At 46.9% G+C, this 19,489-nt stretch overlaps 1 protein-coding gene across 1 annotated transcript in view; it reads left to right on the top strand.

Annotated features, from left to right (window-relative positions):
- Positions 1–19,489, top strand: part of LOC144176002 (ATP-binding cassette sub-family C member 2-like) — a 327,158-nt gene that overhangs the window by 114,208 nt on the left and 193,461 nt on the right. The window contains exon 8 of the mRNA XM_077705088.1: positions 17,312–17,474. Within this exon, the coding sequence (XP_077561214.1) occupies positions 17,312–17,474 (163 nt within the window). The remainder of the gene's footprint in view (positions 1–17,311; positions 17,475–19,489) is intronic.

Raw genomic sequence — 19,489 nt, forward strand, 5'->3', positions numbered from 1 at the left:
TTCATGCATGCAATACAAAAGTTTGATGTTACGCAGATTGCACATGCCTGATGCATGTGCAGTCGCGGAAACTCGTTCACACGCACACTGCAAACGCGGAAACTCGTGGATCCGGCAGCCGCTGGAACGTAACGCTGGAACACGCCGGAGACCACGCGGTCTCCTGCGAATAGCGTGCCCGATGCTCGCGCTAGGCCTTTTTTCTTTAATAGTCATGTAATTACAAACCCATGTAATTACGGATTACAAACCCATGTAATTACGGATAGAAGCTGTTAACAAGAAATGCAGAAGTCCTTCGTTCAGGGACACCTAACTATCGCTACAAAATTTAGCTAGACTCATTTGGGCACTTTTCAGCTGATTTGGCCGTGCTTCTGAAGCAGGGCCAAATCACGTCCCATCATCGCGTTCCGTCAATGACGCTCAATCTGTTCATGAAAGCAAATTTATTCTCCCGGATAGAAAAAAAAAACTATTAAACGAGAATCGACAATAACCGTTCGAAAATTCGTTCCTTATATTAGTTAGGACCATTAAAACACAAGCAAACAAATATTTCTTGAACCTGATTTATTTAAACAGCAAAACGCGAGAGAACGTGAGAGAATTAAAATGTAAAGTCAATATTTAGCTGGAATGCTTGCCTTGGTGAACCTTGATCCGTTGACAATGCATTCGCACAGCAAAACGTGGCAGGGTATCCTGTGGCGAAAACCGCACGTCTCTGTGGTGCTGCACTATCTCGAAGAGTATGCACGCACGATACCTGCCGAAGTCACGCAGGGGTCATTGCAAGTTCAGTCGATTGTCGAAGCACATCGCACGTATTCGAAATCACACTGCCTGCGAAATTCGTCGTATTCACTCGCATCAATGTGCCAATAATCCCAAGCACCACGGTTAGTCGTCGCTAGAGGAGTCCTCACTTCGAGATGCTTGAAATCCGGACCACTGATCTTGCTTTTACCACAGCTTCCGAAGCTTCAAATGTTGCTGCTGATACTTCGCGGAGACATAAGATGCAAGTTTTTACAAAAAAGGTACGCGTAACTTCAGCTAGGCAAAGCGCCGATGTTAAATGTGAACGAGCACTCGGCCACGCAGCCACTGCCAAATTTTGACCGAAAGACGAAAAGCAGGAGGGAACAAAGGAAGGGTAAGGAGGGAACCGGCCGATCACGAGAACTTGTTTCCGCGACCCCTCCCTACCCTTCCCATTTCTTCGTATTGTGGTCTCCCCACCGCGCGAGTGCTGTCGCACGACATGCCTTCAGGGGTGACGATGCTTCCCCGAACTTCTTCCGAAGGGCCGGGCTAGAGCGAAGGCGTGCGTTTTCTTTCTTTCTACATTTCTTTTTTTAACACATCTTGGTAATGCAACCGGTTCACTGGCTCCGTTTCTTTTTTTTTTTTTCGCACATGTAGCGGCACTGGTAAGCTGGTTTTAAAATCTTGTTTTAACTATTTAGGCTTGATTGGACACATGGTTCGCGTTAAAATAAACAAATTGCTCGCTAAAAAAATAAAACAACAGCACGCAGGTTGAAACAATGGGGCTCTCAAGGACACCCCGAAATACATATCAGAATGTGCACTGCAATTATTACACCACGTCTTCAAAAAGCACGTCTTGCTTGTCCTTTATGCGTCCGTTTCGCCGACGGGCTACCCTTATTGCCTCATTGTTTTATCAAAGATTGTCCACAGAACAATATATGCAATTGCAATTCACTCAAAGAAGCCAAGGAATTTCCGAAGTTCTTTATGAATCCATTTCTTTCGTTATGGAGCTACGCTTAGATGTTCCAACATTAGAGTGATTTGTGCTAAGTTGCGTTGTTAATTGTAAATTTGTAGCGAAGGTTTTTTTGTAAACACTGCCAGAATGCTACTGGCAGCAATGCAACAAACGTTCATTACAACAGACGCTTGCAGTGCAATTGAACGAGATGACCGCCACTTGCACGCACTATTGTTTCCGTGCAGCGCACGCTAAAAAAATGGGAATTTGCGGCACCGCACAAGCCGCAAACACCAAGTTTCGCAGCATCTGCGTCAGTCGCGGCGCTCGAATACAACCAGTCCACCCCTTAACCGGCGCGCGGCATTCCCGTGTCCAGCCAAGAAGCGGCACCACACTATCCCGTACTATCAGGTACTATCCTGTTCATGCTATCCCGTTCATCCTGGCTGAAGCCCTGTCCCCAGAGGCAATGTCCTCGTGTTATTCGGTGCTCTCCAGCAACCTCCCCGCGTTGCTGTCGTTCAGTGCGGCGTTTTCTAGTGTTTGCCGTTGTCTCCCGCGTATTCCATCGCTCTCCTAATTCTGGAAAATGCGGTCCCCGCGTTGCTGTTGTCCAGCTCAGCGTTCTGGCGTATTCCATCGTTCTCCTAATGCTGGAAAACGTTTTCCGACAGGGTAAGCAGGAGATTTTGTAGCAATACTGAACGGTCTGTCACGTGACACTTTTGCAATGAATCTAAAATTATCTTTCGCACAATAAAAATATGCAGAGACTACAAAATGGTCTGTCGCACGGCAGATAATAGTAATTACGGAATGCTAGATGTAGCGGCTGAAGGACAGTTTGTGGTGCAACAGGTAATTTGTGTATTGCCTACAGGGTGCTGCACAACAGAAATTTCTGTAGTACAACAGAAATGTCGCATGCGATAGACATTTTGTAGTTTTACTACAAAGGTTTTTGTAGTGGGACTACAGAATGTCTGTCGCATGATAGATATGTGTGTTGTACTGCATGAATTTATGTCGTACGACAGACATTCTGTCGTCATACTACAGAGATTCCTGCGTCACAACAGACCATCCTGCATTCCCAACAGAAATATCAGTTGTGCGACGGAAATGCCTGTCGTACGACAGATTTTCTGTAGTTGTACTACAGAAATTCCTGTCGCACGAGAGACCATCCTGTAGTCTAACAGAAATCCCTGTCGTGCGACAGAAATGTCTGTCGTACGACAAATTTTCTGTACTTGTACTACAGAAATTCCTGTCGCACGACAGATCATCCTGTAGTCTCAACAGAAATCCCTGTCGTGCGACAGAAATTTCTGTTGTGCGACTAAAATTCCTGGTGTGTTTTTCGACTGGGATAGCCAAATGCTTTCGCATAATCTGTGAACGCTATATATAGAAGTTGAGTATAATCCGCGCATCCCTCTCACCTGGTTGATCGTGTGGATATGGTTCATTGTTACGACACACTGCTTGTTCGTGCAGCTGACGTGCAGTTGAATAAAATGTGAGGTGACTTGCGACTGACAGTAACCTGATAGGCCCGTTATTTTTCACGTCCTTCATGTCCCCTTTTTTTATGAATTTGGATGATGTTCGCGTTCTTCCAAGATTCCGGTACACTCGCGGTACTTAAGCATTGCCTATACAGTTGTGGCAGTTTTTCTAGAACAATTTGCCCGCCATCCTTCAAAAGGTCTGCTGTTATCCCAATCCTCACAAAGTGCTTTGCCCCCTTGCAATTTTTTCAAGGCCCACTTTATTTCTATCGTTATGGTGGGATGTCTACCTCCTCTGAATGTCTATCTTCTCGTAAGTTATTATCCTGAATGTCGCAGCTACTGTGCAGATCTTTATAGAACTCCTCGGCTACTATACCAATTTTATCCTTATTTGCGATGACATTCCCTTGTTTGTCATTACGTTTATACATCTCATTTTTCCCCATGCGTACACGCCTTTTCACTGATTACAGACTGCCTCCGTTCTTTACAGAACAGCACGCTGAATCCTCTTCATATTATACCTCCGCATGTCAGCTATCATACGCCTATTGATGAACTTCGCAAGCTCCGCCAGTTTTTTTCTGTAAGCTTGAGTGGATATTGTCACACTTTGCCGCTTCCTAATTAAATATTTTGACTCCTGGGAAATTTTACCAGCATCCTGTCCTGCTATCGTACGTGCGACTTCTTCGCACACTCCCTGATAATGCGTGTAAGATTGTCGCTGGCTTTTCTAATATTTTATTACTAGTAGTTTTTCTAGTACAATTTGCCCGCCATACTTCATGAGGTCTGCTGTTATCTGATCCTCACCACGTGATTTGCCCCCTTTCACTTCTTTCAAAGCCTTTCTTATTTCTTCTGTCGTTATTAATGGGATGTCTATCTCCTCTGAACTACTTTCTCGTTCGGCATTATCCTGGATGTCGCGGCTACGGTACAGATCTCTATAAAACTCCTCGGCTACAATGACTATATTATCCCTATTTGTGATGACATTGCCTTGCTTGTCTGTAAGTGCATACATCTGATTTCTCACCACAACTAAACGCCTCTACTGCTTTCAGGCTGCCTCCATTCTTTACAGCATATTCGATGCTCTCTATATTATACTTCCTTATGCCAGCTGACTTATGCTTATTGATTAACTTCGAAAGCTCCGTTAGTTCTATTCTGTCAGCTGCGGTGGAGATTGTCATGGTTTGGCGTTTCGTAATTAGATCTTTCGTGTCCAGGGAAAGTTTACCAGCATCCTGTCTCGCCATCTGTCTAGACTGCACACACTGTGATATTGTGTAAGATTGTCGCTGGCTTCCTGTGTAGTAAACTCTGCTTGCTTGGTAAGAGCTGAATATCGGTTCTGCAGCGCGATACTGAACTCTTCAACTTAACGTCTTACTGTTAGCTCATTTATCGGCTTCTTACATACTAGCTTGTTACGGTTCCACCTCAAATCTAGCCTAATTCGAGATCTTACTGTACGATCGTAAGTACGCCTTGCCATTACGAGCACTTCCACATCCTGCAGGACGCCAGGGTTACCGCATATTATGATGTCTATTTCATTTTCATGCTCCCCATTTGGGCGTCTACACCTCCACTTGCGGCTCTCCCGCTTGCAGAAGACAGTGTTCATGATGCGTAGATTATTCCGTTGACGAACTCGACTAGTAAGTCCCCCCTGCCATTTCTACAGCCCAAACCATAGTTCCCGACTGCCTTGTCTCCAGCCTGATTCTTGCCTACTTTAGCATTGAAATCTTCCATAACTACGGTATACCGTGTTTTTACTTTAGCCATTGCCGATTCCACATTTTCGTAGAAGCGTTCAGCTAGTTGGTCGTCGCGGTTGGATGTGAACCTCTAGACTCACCTCGCTAGATCCTAACCTTATAAGCCCTAGTGGATCACATTCATGCCCTCTAATTCAACGGACAACACCTCTAGACTTGCCTCGCTAGATAAAGTTCTGGTCTTAAAGGTTTCCTTAGCACCGTCTCTGCCGCGTCACAGGTCTGAAGGCCTTCGTGGTCAGTTGCTTCGGAGCCACTGAAAACTGAGTGTCGAGGGTTAATTGGCGTATTCATGGGAGGTTGGGGCCAATCCTGCTCTGTTGAGGCAGTGCGTAACCCGCAATGATCGCCGGGATCCAGCAACATGGGATCCACCAACACGCGATTTTTTTAATCCGGTGGGAATCATGCGGCACCGGGATTCGAGCCACGGTCCTTCTGCGCGCGAGGCGGATGCTCTGCCTCTACGCCACCGCTCCACCTTGCGCAGAGCAGTTTTTAAAAGCTGTTTCACAAGGTTTCTCAAACACGCACCTTAACGGGAGAGTCAGTATTTTGCGAAAATTGCGGGTTTTTACACATTTCTCAATAACTATTCATACCGTCGATATATCCAATGCGTTTCTGCTTACAAATGCTGTCCATACAGACGTCCGAAAACCAGTTCCAGTCTTACCTTGACATTTAGAAAGCAGTGTTGCGTAGTTACCAGTCCGGAATCGGAATGAATCCGAAATCATTCCAGATTTTCGCGACCCCGGAATGGAATGGGAATGGAATGGCGACAATACTTGAAGGAATGGAATGGGAATTGAATTAAGTGACTTTTGCCCGGAATGGAATGGGAACGGAATTACATGTATTTTCCCAAAATAAAGCACATGTACTTTTCCCTTCTACGCGCGGTTTTTGTCAAAATATGCATAAACACGCAAAAGAACCCACCAGCCCAAGTTCAAACATCAGAAAGCCGGAGCCTTGAATTTAACAACAACACAGTACTGTTAAAGTCGATTGGCTGGTTTCAAGCACGGTATATGTATAAGCAGCTATCCTACTACAATTCTGCCCTTATATACAGCACTGCTACGACATTCGTCGCGATTGTCCGCGTAATAACCGCGGCTCTAAGCCGTTGGTATGCGTGGTGGGGAATTACCGCGGAGGCATCCCCCCTCCCCCCTTCTCTCCCACTGACTGGGCCTTGTGACTTTTTACCTTGGTGGCGCATCCGCTCCGGCTGCGAGCTGTCTCCGCCCCCCCCCCTCCCCCTCAAGTTTTGTTTTTTGCTTCTGGAACCTTCGGCGACTCGCATCCAACCTTCCCGTCAGCGGGACGCTGGCGCAGTGCTTGTGTTCACTGCAAACTTCCACATATCAGCTAACGCCCCATCTCACCTCGCGCTCCCCAGTTCTCCCCCATGAACGTTTGCAATACTGTCCCTCCTTTCTAGACACTTGGACGCCTTTGCCCGAAGAAGCGTCGACGAAGGCCTAAAATATTGGTTCGGGGATCCACCCGAAACAGGAGAGCCCATGAAATAGGAACTGCGGCCACGGCTGCGCCTCCCAGCTCCGACGCGGCGATTAGCGACCGAATAAAGGCCGCGTTCGCTCTGTTCTAGCGAGCGTCTGCAAAATCAGCGAACAGCTCGTGGCACAAACGAAACTCTCACCAGATAGAAGAAGCTCTTATCGACCAGATTTAGGGGAAATCCTCAAGGTGGAGTAAGTTTCTATGAAGGACAGTTTGACATCCACCTGAATGCAGCTATACGGCTACAAAGGAAAGCTATACAGCTTTCTCAGAAACTTCGCAGTTGAAGAAAAATTCGTCCTGGTCCAGGATTCGAGCCCGGGACCCCCGCTTAACCGGAGCAGTCGCTCTACCAACTGAGCTACCCAGGAGGCTAGCAGTTTGTAGCGCGAGAGTGAATTGATCAACAACACAAAGTGAAGGATGGGTGTTAATCGACCAGATTTAGGGGAAATCCCCAAGGTGGAGTAAGTTTCTATGAAGGAAAGTTTGACATCCACCTGAATGCAGCCATACGGCTACAGAGGCAAGCTACAAAAAAGAAGCTCTCCGTCACCTGAACAGTCGCTACTGCAACCGACAAAAATATAATAAATAATTCTCGAGATAGCAAGTAGAGCTTTGATGACGACTTCTGCTTTCCCATGCTGGATGTAAGACTTAAGTAACCGCACACCTGGCGCCTGAAAGGGGGGGGGGGGGGGGGGGGTTCTGGTTGGCACTGCCGCCGCTCCCAATGATTGATTTAGGAGCACGCTCATACTGTAAAAGCTGGGCGATGCTTCCCCCTACGCTTTCTATGCTACCCCCCCCCCCCTCTTCCTCCTAGCTTTTTATGGGAAATAAACACCGATTTCATGGCGCACTGCCGCACACTTGCTCCTGCGCCCAATGGCTCACGTACGCACAATACGTCCGCCAAATTGGCACATTGGAAACAGTTTTTTTTTATATTACCCGTGAAGAAAAAACAAAACAAAACTGCACGCTGCAAGCTTTGTTCCGAAACGGTTCCGACCTATTGGAAAGCGAACGCTAGCCGCTTTCCCTTGCTTTCCCGACTCTCAAGGGCAGTTTTCAGTGTAAATGCGACGTCAGCTGAAGTGGAACGTGTGTTTTCCACGGCATCCCTGATAATGACAGCAAAGCGAAACCGGCTCTCAAACACGTCTTTCGAGCAGCTCATGTTTGTCAAGCGCCACGTATAGGCAGAAGGCAACTGTGTTATTTTGCTTTTTTTGTTTTAAAACTGATTGTTGAAGCAGCCGTCATTTACACTTCGTGTTTTGAGCACTGTAAGGCGAAGCCCCCATTTAGCTCACACCATTTTGTTACGTAATTTTATGAACGAAACGAAAATAAAGCTTTTTTTTTCACCTTACACTGCAGCTTGAGACCTTTATTGCAGCATATAAAATTCACGAGGACATCTAATTGCGATGCTGGGCACGAGGTCACGGGTTCGATTCCGTGCCGCGGTGGCCACTTTTATGATGGAGCAGAAAAGCAAAAACGCCTGTGTGTACGAGATTTCGGTGCATGTTGAAGATCCCCAGGTGGTCAAAATTAATCCGGAGCGCTCCACTACAGCTCGCCTCATCGCCTGAGTCGCGTCGGCGCGTTAAACCCTACAATCATTCAACCAGGGCACCTAAGCACTTTTTCTGGTGTAGGGAGTTCCGCAACACTAGACTGGCCGACTGCCGAACGTGTCCTTCTATTATTATCGTTATCATTTTTCTTTACTTTTTTTTTTCGGTTGATCACCCACACCAGAGGACAGTTGGGGTAACCTACATTGCTACTCCACTGCATGCAACCCCTCAAATTACTTATACAGGCCTCAGTTATACAATGAGTTATACAGGCCTTGGACTCAGTTTTTGCTGAGCCCAAGGTCGCAACGCATTCTCTATGTCCTTCTTTATTTGGCTAGGTTCAAAGGTTGCGTGGTGTAAAAGTGTGAACGATCTCCCGATTTGTAAAAGAAAAAAAAACAAGAAGCAAGTTAGTATACGAACAAGTGCACTATCCCAGTATGCACTAACGAGAGAAAAAAATTATCCCCGCGCATTGGTTCCCACCGAGACACCCATACAAAGGTCGCGTGAACTTTCGATCATGTGCAGTGGATGATACCTGACGCACGTAACTAAGGTTTTCGGCGAGGGCGACATTGCAAGCCTGCACACACGCAAACACAGAAAGTTCTCAACCTATCCATGCTTTTAACGCGCGCTTGACATCCGTGAGAGCTGACGCCCTCTGCGTCCCGTGATCCGTATTTGGTGCAAAGGCAGGACAAGGTGCTGGAGCGATAACTCTTCCAACTGATACCACCAGATCCAGAGGTTCTGTTCCCCGTTAACAAAATTATAGCTCTAACCATACTCACGACCGCTCCATACTCGTGTAAACTACTACGCGTGTAATACGCGTTTAAGGAATATGTCTTCTTAAACCATACTTTTGTCAGTACAAAAATAACATGTCGTCACTTTAGCATTAACACATTCAGGCTTAAACAATATGAAAACACCACAACTCGTAAAGACATGCTGACGATGGGAATACTATAATAACTAACGGGAGAACTGCCCCTGTGGGAATTGGTGGGGTGATCGCACTGCACGAGATCAGCCAAAAAGCCCTTATTCTTTGACCTTGGGGACGTGTTTTGCGTGTTTTAGCAGTTCTTAACGAGTGTAATACCATCAGCTAAATGGTGTGTCCATTGGTAACTTGATAATCACCCGATAAAACGGGGAGGAATTAGAGGAATGGAATTGAACTGGCCGGCCATTCCCGGAATGGGAATGGGCGATATTTTGGCATTCCGAGGAATTGAAAGGAATGGAATTTAGGCGAATTGTCATTCCCCGGAATGGAATTGTAATGGAATCGGGACGCCCATTCCGCAACACTGTTAGAAAGTGAGCAAATCTTTTTAGAATTACGTCCCTCACAATGCTGAACTGAATGCACTTTTCGCGCGTGCGCATAGCTCGCGCGTCACCTGTTGGGTACCGAGCGCGCCGTTTTCTGTGACCGCACTCCTCCCGTTGGAGCCCACGTTTGCTAGTGACCACTGGTTTACCGCGACACCTGCTGAAATAAATCCTCCCGCGCGTATGTATTCGTTTCAGTACAGTAACGCCCTAGAATTTGTTTCGTGATTGTTCCAAGCAGGGTGTCGAACCGGAATTTTTTCGGGTTCGGTTGGGGTTCGGGTTCAAGCCTTTCGGGTTCGGTTCGGGTTCTGTTCCGAAGCACCATTACGTTCCGGTTCCAACCAGTTCGAACCGGTTCAAACGGGTTCAAACGGGTTCGAAGAAAAAAGCAGGCGTGTTTTTTTTTCTGTTAGTTTTTTTGTGCTCGTTTTTCGTTTCCTTATCAATTCGGCATAAAACCAAAGTCATAATGAATGTTTCTTTGTGCAAATATTTTGTCTTGGCCAAAGTAAAGCGACCCTGGAACACTTTTTTCAACTTTTTTCTAAATCTTGAGTGCTTGCAGAAAGTAGTCAACCAACACATCCCGTACTTAGATTAGGGTGTCGCAAAGTGCCTCAGCCAAAAATTACTGCTCTCTCTTTATCAGATAACTTAGAAATTTGCTTTAAATATTTTTCTCTCGTTCCCGGTCTTGGCGTTCTTCGACCGCTGAATGACGTCATTACAGCGGTGTAGCGGCTATTTGCCGGCTAAGGCATTTGATAGCCACTTTAAAAAGAAAGCCAGAAAAGGGAAACAGAAACTGCAGCTGCATCCGCAGCGACGAGCAAATCACGCGCTGTTGTTCCGTGCTGGAAATAGCTGTAGTTTTCGCAGTGCTTCCAGATGCACAGAAGAGTGAAAGCGTTCATAGAAAGTATTGATTGATTGACTGATTTTTTGGTATTTATTTATTTATTTATTTATTTATTTATTTATTTATTTATTTATTTATTTATTTATTTATTGTTGAGTTTAACGCGCCGACGCAACGCAGGCAATGAGGCGCGCCCTAGTGGAAGGCTCCTGATTAATTTTGACCACCTGGGGATCTTTAACGTGCACCGAAATCTCGTGCACACGCGTGTTATTGCTTTTCGCCTCCATCAGAAAAGCGGCCGCCGCGGCCGGGAATAGAACATGCGTCCTTAGGCTTAGCAGCGCAACGCCGTAGCCACTGAGCCACCGCGGCGAGTTTACCTAAAGTGTTCAATAGCTCCTTTAACTGTACAAGCTACAAAACGTTTTCTATGGTAGTGTGACGAGTATGTGCCCCCCCCCCTTCCAATTTTAGTTAGCCGCTAAGTTCCGTGGCCCTGCCAGGCTCGGTGCGAAACATTGTGCACGGCTGGCGAATAAACACCGACGAGCACAGCCGCTTGCGGCGGTCAGTCACCGTCACCACCAGCACGTTGCGAGTAGTCACTCGGGTGGAGGGTACTACGACCCTCCCACGTTCACGAATGCGGGCCAAATCGTGACAGGTCGGTCAACGATTACAACAATAACTGAAGTGAAACAAAAGGTTCGTTGGGACACTTAAAGGGACACTGAAGTCAATTTGTCAAGCTCCCGTTTTTGCTTGCACTGCGTAGACTGGCTCAAATTAGCACACTTTTCATCGTTTATCCGGTTGACAAATCGGTAATTATTTTACAAAGCGCGAAAGAAGAAAAACTACCATGCGCGGTTTGCGGCGGCCGCACCAACTAAGGGTGTGACGTTGAGAGGAGGGGCGCCGTGATTGGACGATGCCCAAGGTTAGCAATCACACAAGTTTCGGTTTCGGTTCTGTAAAACATAACCAATGGCTTTGTTGGATGGGCATTCTCAATATATCAGTAATCATCGTACCGCGCTTCTGCCATGTTGTCGGCTGTAAAATGCACAAGATAAGCCTCCCAGGACGGCTTGTAGTCGTAGCATTCACTAGCCGAGACCTACGCAGTGCATGAACGCCCTCCGCGTACCCGCAGACGCCCAAATGTCATGCGCTTTTCCCCCATATTTGGAGCTTGCCTCCCTCATGCCTGTATCGTAAAAAGCGTGTTCGCACCAGGCCAAGGGTCTGTTCATTCTGGCCTTTGCCCACTGCCTGCAAGCAGTCGGTGCTTATGGCAACAGCACGCCAACGAGAACTCGCTAGCGCGCCAGTGCCAGCCTGCGCGCGTTTTGTGAACTAGTTCGTGTAGCCATGAACGTTGCGGCCCCAAAAAAGGTGAACTCAATATAGAAAACATCGGCGGAAAACAAAAAAGTTAACTTACAAAAAAAAAAGCACGTACCCGCGGGGATTCGAACTCGTGACTCGCAAAACATTTCCGGTGAATTCCGAGCGCCCGAGACCGCTAGGCCACGGAGCGCTTTTTTTTTTTTTTTTTTTCTTTATTGCTAGGCCGACACGAATGCCTTGCTAATATAGGGTATATATTGTACAACCGGTTTACACTTTTATTTAGTTTTGGCATTTCAAGCCGCTTAGGTGACTATTTGTTGTACTGCGATCGTGCAGTAAGCGTCGCCCGAGTTTCCACAGTAGCTCACGTCTAGCAATTGCATTTCGTAGACGGAAAAGCGTTCGCAGATGCGTAGTCGTGCTGCTGACCGCTGTGCTAGTTCGCCCAGCGCAAAAAAGTGCTTCCCGCGCCCTAGTTTTACGCTGTACGGTAAAAATATCAGTTGATTTTATTTGCTTAGTACCTATATTGACTTCGCTGACTCTTCTCCCGCCTTCAAGAGGCCTTATATTTTCCTACTGGCGTACCAGTCAGCGAAGCGTCGCATGTGCAGCGTTTGTGTGAAGCGACCTTGACTTGGAGCTAGATACAGTGTACAAACAAACCAAGTAAAGAAAGGCACATTCTTCCATTCACAAACGTGTCCTGGCTTCGTTTCAACTAAGCGAACGAATTGCGACCAAGCAATTTTTTTTTAACCTCCTTGATTGCGACGACCCGCCGGCGGCCGGCGGACGAAACGCTGGGCCGACTGACTCTGTCGGCCGGGGAGCCGTGCAGTAGCGCAGCCGTGGCGCAGCCAATTGCCAGCTCATCCCCTCCTGACGTCACACGAAAACGCCACAGAAAATGGGCGAGCGTAAAGAGAGGAGGACAGCGTTTTCGAATTAGTTTTTCTACTAAATAAAATCGCGTAAACGCGCCTAGAGTGGTCGAAACATGGCCTGGGGACTCCGGACTACAATTTGCGCTAGTAATCCCGCAATGTTTACATATCACTTCAGTGTCCCTTTAAGGCTGCCTATTTGTATGAATGTGAAAGCATTACTCTTTATGGTTGCAGGTTTAGCTTTATTAATTTAAGTTCGTTCATTTTCATGATTTAATTTTATTTTATTCTTGGCTCATACCACTGCAATTTTTACACCACAGTTGTTTTCTTGAGGAAACAAAAAATATGGCAGTCGGTTACGGTAGTCGCTAATGCGAAATTGGAGCACAGCGCGAACTGTAGTCTTGTCGGCGACGGCGCATAGCTCTGCTGTGTCTTAGGAAGTGATCGTTTCCTCAACAAATGCACGACGGCATGCGGTATACTCTTTCGTTATCTCGTATGGCGTTGCTGCCGTGGAGCATGTCTCGCGCGGTCTGGAAATTTCGCCCTCCCCTCCCACTTTCGCCATACTTTCGTCCTCCGCTTTCCTGCTCGCTCTATCTTAGGTGGCGTCTTCGTTCTCTAGGTTACAACGAGGCCGACGCTGAGAAACTACGCGAAACCACAGGAGCGGGCGCTTAAAAGCTGCGCTCTAACACATCGCTCTTCAGAGCCACCCCTGTGCCGCCCTGTGATGCACTCCCTTCGCCGACCAGTGACGGGCCGTACCTAGTCTCCAAATAATGCGTCCTCGCGACAGTCTTCTCGAAGGCGAACATGTACCCTCCTGGCCAGCTGGCAGCGCCCCGGTGCCTCGAGCGCCTCCCCCATCGGTGCATCCTAACCAGAATCTTCTGGCAATGGGCAGCCTCCCTGCAGCCTGCCTTTTGTTTGCATCGACCTACTAAGCAGACGATCCGTCCGTCCAGAAACGTTTTTTGGTACCTTTGAGTGTTGCCGTGGTGGGGAATTTTGAGTCTCCCCTCCGCCCCCCCCCCCCCTCCCCGGCGGCTCGTGACGGGCCACCCCTCGTCCCCAAATCATGAATCCTCACCAGAATGTTCTGCCTGGCAGGCAGGCAGGCAGGCGGGCGGGCAGGTAGTTTACTGGCAAGCGGGCGAACTCTTTGGCGGGCAGGAGAGCATACGTGCGCACCATCTTTTTTTGGATCCATCAAATGTTACGCACGCACGCTCGCACGCACCCCTATTGTCGCACAATAAGGCAAAACATTTTGCATTTTAAATAAATCGGTTGGTCTGCTACGCTTTTCATCTACCCTAAGTTTCAACGGCGTTTAGCTTTAACACGAAATCATTAGCAGTGCTAGAACTAGAAAACAGTCCGGCGTCGGTGTTAATTTCCGACTGCTAAGCGTGGCAGGTGGCATTTAGAGCAATTTCCTTCTGCTAATCTTTGATCTGCTAACAGAGCTGTTAGAAAGAAAGAACGGCTATAAAGGCTCTTTGGACGGTGTGTATAGGACGGCATTGGATAGGGAACCACCGGAGATAGGAACTTGCTAATGGCCCTTCAGCGACCGGTGACAGTGATTGGGCTCAAGGAAAGATGATAGCCAGTGAAGTCACAAGCAGCAGTAATGATCACTTGTAGAAAGAGAGAGGAAATGAAGTTTAATTAAATCGAGGCAAAGGTGCAGAGAGGCGCCCTCATTCGAGGGGGCCGAATCGACAGCCGTTTCCATCAAGAGCAACTGATCTTCCAGGCCGGAGCTGGCAATGTCTGTCTCCCAAAGCTCTATGGAAACGTGGAGATTGGGTGGATCTACGGTACACTTCTCGCAGTCGCTTACTATGTGTATGAGGTTCCCAGGCTCTCCACAGAAGCGACGGAATGGAGAGAGTTGTGCCCCGTCAAAGAAGTGGAGTCTGGTGGTGTGTGAGAAGGTGTATGCCCGCAGGGCGCGGAATAATCTTTCCTGGTTAATCGGTAGCGATTTGTGCGGGGACGAATACGTTCTACGGAAGAGGATATAGTGCTGAGTAACTTCCTGGTCTGTGACTGCAGGATACATGCACTCGGGCCCGGCTTCATCAGCGCTGGCTAAGCGGGTCAAATCTCGAGCCACGAGGTTGGTGATCTTGTTTGCCGGGGATGCCAGTATTAGCTGGTGCCCATACAATCGTGACAGTCTCGTTGGTGGTATCCGTTTGATCAGTGAAAGTGTTGATAACATGCAATCGATCGTTGGAAAAGTTGGGCCACGCCTGCTAGGAGTCTGTTATGAGAGTTTTGGCGCCGCTACCTCAGCTTGAAGGGGGCTGTGTTCGGGGGTTGAGATGCTACACCTGTGGGAGGCTGCAGAATGGTAGCACAAAGAAAGAGAAGGTATTGAAGAATGCTGTCGGGCGTCTCTTGCATCAAACCAGTTGATCATTCCTCCCTTTTTTTCTTTCAGTTTATTTTCTTTCCAACCGTCTCTCCTCATATATATATATACACGTTTGGAAAACCATTTGATGAATATAAAATATGCATTAGGAAATTAGTTATTAACTTTAGTGCGATAAGTCAATTTTATTATAGAAACAACATAACAGCGCAATACGGGCATAAAAAAGACCTTTTATAGCATTCAGGTGGTCGTCGCATAACTTTGCGGCTACTTTGTGCTTGACAAAATTTCCTGATTGGTCCAGAAGGAGAACGCTGCAAAATTTCCAAATGCCAAGGACCCCAAAGATATCATGTGTGGTCCGACAGTCTAATCCGCCTTACCCTAATTCCTGCCTAACTGACCCGCTGTAATACAAATTAATCCTGTAATACAAATTAATCAACACACCAGCCCAACAAATTCACATTAGCTTATTCACTCATCTAACTAATCCACCCCAGTCTACCCGCTAACCCGCATTAATCGACTTTAATCCATCCGCCTCTTAAGTTTAAGGTTGAGCAGATTCAAGATAGCATGAAAATGCTTTCAAATATACTTTGAAAGTAGAAATTAGGATCACACATTTTTTTATATCTCATGTTCTCTTGGAGCAGTAACCAAAGGACACAGTGGCACTGTATACAAGAAAAAGTGACGTTAAGTTTGAGAACTACGAGTGGTTGTGTCTCAGTGCTGTTTGTATATAACTGCCCATTCAAACTAAAATAAGTGGAAGATACGGATTTATTGTTGATGGTGTCCCTGAAGGCCTTCACAAGCGGACAGAGATGCATGCGAATTAACAGCACATTGAAAACTTTACACGACTTTAAACACCATGCAGATGGAAACCATGAAGAATATTCTATGATATGTTGCCTCGGAATATGCGTTCAAACTTAAGTTATGCTAAATGTAAAAGATACTTGGGAGAGATGGGCAGTACCTAACGCAAACTGATAGTATATACGGACAACTTTACATTAAATTGAGGGCAATAGTTATAAGAGAACATGATGGGCCTAGGAAACTGCAGACTATGCAAAATATTTCATGGTGCTGTCTGGCGACTGGCAAAATATCTTCAGACTCAAGGTAGGGTACCGAAATTGAAAACTAGATATCTTATTTTTGAGGCCCCGGAACCGGTTCGGAACGGTTCCTCCGATTCGTTCCGGTTCGGGTTAAGTTCCAAAATGGCGTAAAAAATACGGTTCCGGTTCAGTTCCGGTTCCGGGCAAAAATTCGGGTTCGGTTCCGGTTTTCGGTTCGGTTCCGGTTCCGGTTCTACACCCTTGTTCCAAGAGAGCATGAGGTCCAGCCTCCGGTACAAGCCCCAGTATTGACAGCATGCAGAAGCGAAAAAAAAATGTTGCATAATTCCGCTGGAAAATATGACGCGGCACAAATGACGCAATAGGCGTTACACATGCCGCGGAAGAGGCGTAGAGAGCAGCCGACACAAAGCCGGTCGCCCGATCACTGCGCGGATTATTGTTGGGCTCGTTCCTTCACTGATGGCACATACCCTTGCGGGGGATTGACCAAGAAAAGGTGCAGGGCCCACCTCATAGTCTTTTGAATTCAACTGCGGTAACTGACGCGGAATTCGGCAATTTAATTGGAGAAGCATTATAGGTAGACGTCATTGTTAGGAGAACAGAATAGGTTAATAACAACCTACTCCATGAGCCCGCAAGGCAAGCGTGCCCCTCGCCCCGTGCCCATGCAAGTCCCGTTTTTTGTCAACACATTACCACAACAACCCATTAGTATATTGGCCCTATGAGCATCCCGGGGTACTATCGCGAGCTTGCTACAAAACGGTGACTAATCCATGACACCTGCTGAGGTGAAACTTCCCGTGCGTATGTAGTCGTTTCAGCAGTTAAAATTTGTTTCTGTATTGTTCAAACAGAATATAAGGAAAAGCCGTTCTCCGCCGCTGAGAGCCCACATGCGACAATTGTAACAGTGTACCACTTCGCTAGGGACTGGTTGTGAGAAGGCACAAATTACCCAATGTGTGTTAAACCTATTGGCCCCCGCGGCAACCTCCGGGTGCTACCGCCATACATTCATATTCATATATTCATATATTCATATATATTGTTACGGCACAATGCATGTGCCACGTAACTATAAAATCGCTTGTAAGCCACAAAAAGAAATTGCGGGTAAACATAACTTTGTTTTTTTTTTCTTTCAAGGTTGCTGATATATGCTGAAAGCGGCACCAACATAACTACAGCGGTGTTGCTTTTCATGGCAACAACGACTATGGAACTCCTCGTTTCCTGTTGCCAGATGGATGTGGCACAAATATTCGGTTCCAGAGCTCGCTCTATGTTCCTAGGGCTCATCTTCAACAAGGTAGGCCCGTCGGGATATACGGAATCAAATTAGACACAATACTACGGGGGTAAAACATGCTCTGCTTAGAAAAGTTACCCCGTTAATGTCTGCAGGGATAGAATATTTCTCCTCTCTCACCGATCTCGTCCCTCTCTCGATAGCACAACCCACGAGAAACGAGCTTTAAGCATCTTCAAAAGCTAGACGGAAGCGTTTGCGTAGTGAGCGCAAACAATGAGCTCGGTAACGAAAATTCGCTTTCCCATCCTTTTTTAAGCGGAGTCATCCACGCATGCTCGGGCGGAAGACGGAAGCGATGATATGATAGCTCGAGTAGTTTCTGGCATTCCCTCTTTGAAACTACAGCAGCGGTAACTAATCGCAGCCATACAAAAAACAAACCAATACGTCAGCTCCCCCTTAGCTGCGTTTCTTTTTCTGTGAAATTTTGTGGGCAAAAAGGAAGATGGTTATTCTGAAACCATGCACCTCATTTTCATCTCCTGAATAAAAACAGTCTCGACGTGGACCAGCCCGATCCACAACATATCAAATTCGCTTAGTTTTAAAAGTAACACTAATGGTAGCAGGAGCGGCATCTAAGGTAGTAATGTTGAAACTCCATCAAGGAAGAAAAACACCATTTTTAAAACCTCAGAACATACGAACACGGCCCAAGAGCATAAATGAAGTTGCTAAGAGGTAGCGCACAGTTTACACAGATAGGGCAAAGAAACACGGCATTTAACCCACCTTTAGTTTGGACATGTTGAGCGAAAATTGAAAGACGACAGCCACAGCGAAAAAGAAACCTGTTGTACACAATAACTCAATGAAAAATTGGAATAGCAGTGTTTGAAACAAGAAATTAAAATATCGCTCTTCAAGCCCTTCAAGCTGAAGATTAAATGACGTGAAATGAAATGAAGATGACGTTCCAAGCGGGAACATTTCGCCGCTTCTCTAGGCTGCGTCGGCTGCACCTCCTGCGGCAGCGGCCTTCCGCACTTTTCACCCCCGTAACCTAGTTCAGTATTTTGTCCCCGCTCGACAAGTAGAAAGTTCGCAGGATTTTTTTTAAATCACAATGTTGAATTTAATTCACTTTTTCCGTGTTCGTATAGGTGGCGCGCCATCTGCCTTCGTCATCGCCACCCTTGGCGACTCCTTCATTGTTTATGCAGAGGAGGAGACATTATATTTTACTCTCACTGCACTCGCTAGGCCAATGCATTCTGACCAGAATGACCATCTGAGGCGGATGAAGACGGATGAAATATTATGCAGCTCCTTTACCGACAAAGAGGAAAATCTGCGGGAAGCGTGGCCGAGCTCTGGCTCGCTGATGTTGCAATCGTAAATAGCTGCCGCCACGTAACCATATACAGGCATCAGGCCCTCGCCACCCCTAAGAATTAGGAATTGCAATTTTGGCCTTGCTGGGTACTTCTGCAAAAGCCCTATAAAAAAGGAAGACTACCGGTAGGTGTTAAGAAATATCAAACTACGTACCAGTCTGTTCCACCGCTGCCCGTTCCTTTTACAAGAAAAGATGCGGCAGCCCTCGCACATTCGAGTGCCTCGAGAACACAGTGGTGCATTTGTACTGACAAGAGACGTCAGTACACGCCTCTGCATATAATTGATCCTAAATGGAGCTTCAAGATGCCTCCTGAGCTCAGCAAGCGGGAGGAAGCGGTATTGCATCGGCCACGTCTCAACGTGGCGTACACACGGCATTTCCTCTGCAAAATTCAGCACGACTCTTCACCACTCTGTCCAACTTGCTATGTAACAGAAGACATCAAACATGTCATCTGTACCTGTCCAAATTTTACAGAGCCAAGGCAGACTCTGCTAACATCTTTGTGTATGCCACACCACGCATGCCTTGAACTAAGGGCAGTTTTGGGCCCTTGGTTGGACCCACGCCAGGCCGTACGGGCTACCAAAGCTCTGTTGGTGTTCTTGCGTAGTACTGGCTTGGAACAAGTGCTGTGACCAACTTAACTTCGAAACTCTGTGTATGTGCT

The sequence above is a fragment of the Haemaphysalis longicornis genome, unplaced genomic scaffold (genome assembly GCF_048455015.1).
Source record: "Haemaphysalis longicornis isolate Haplotype H1 unplaced genomic scaffold, Haemaphysalis longicornis Haplotype H1 scaffold_3, whole genome shotgun sequence".
Taxonomy (NCBI): domain Eukaryota; kingdom Metazoa; phylum Arthropoda; class Arachnida; order Ixodida; family Ixodidae; genus Haemaphysalis; species Haemaphysalis longicornis.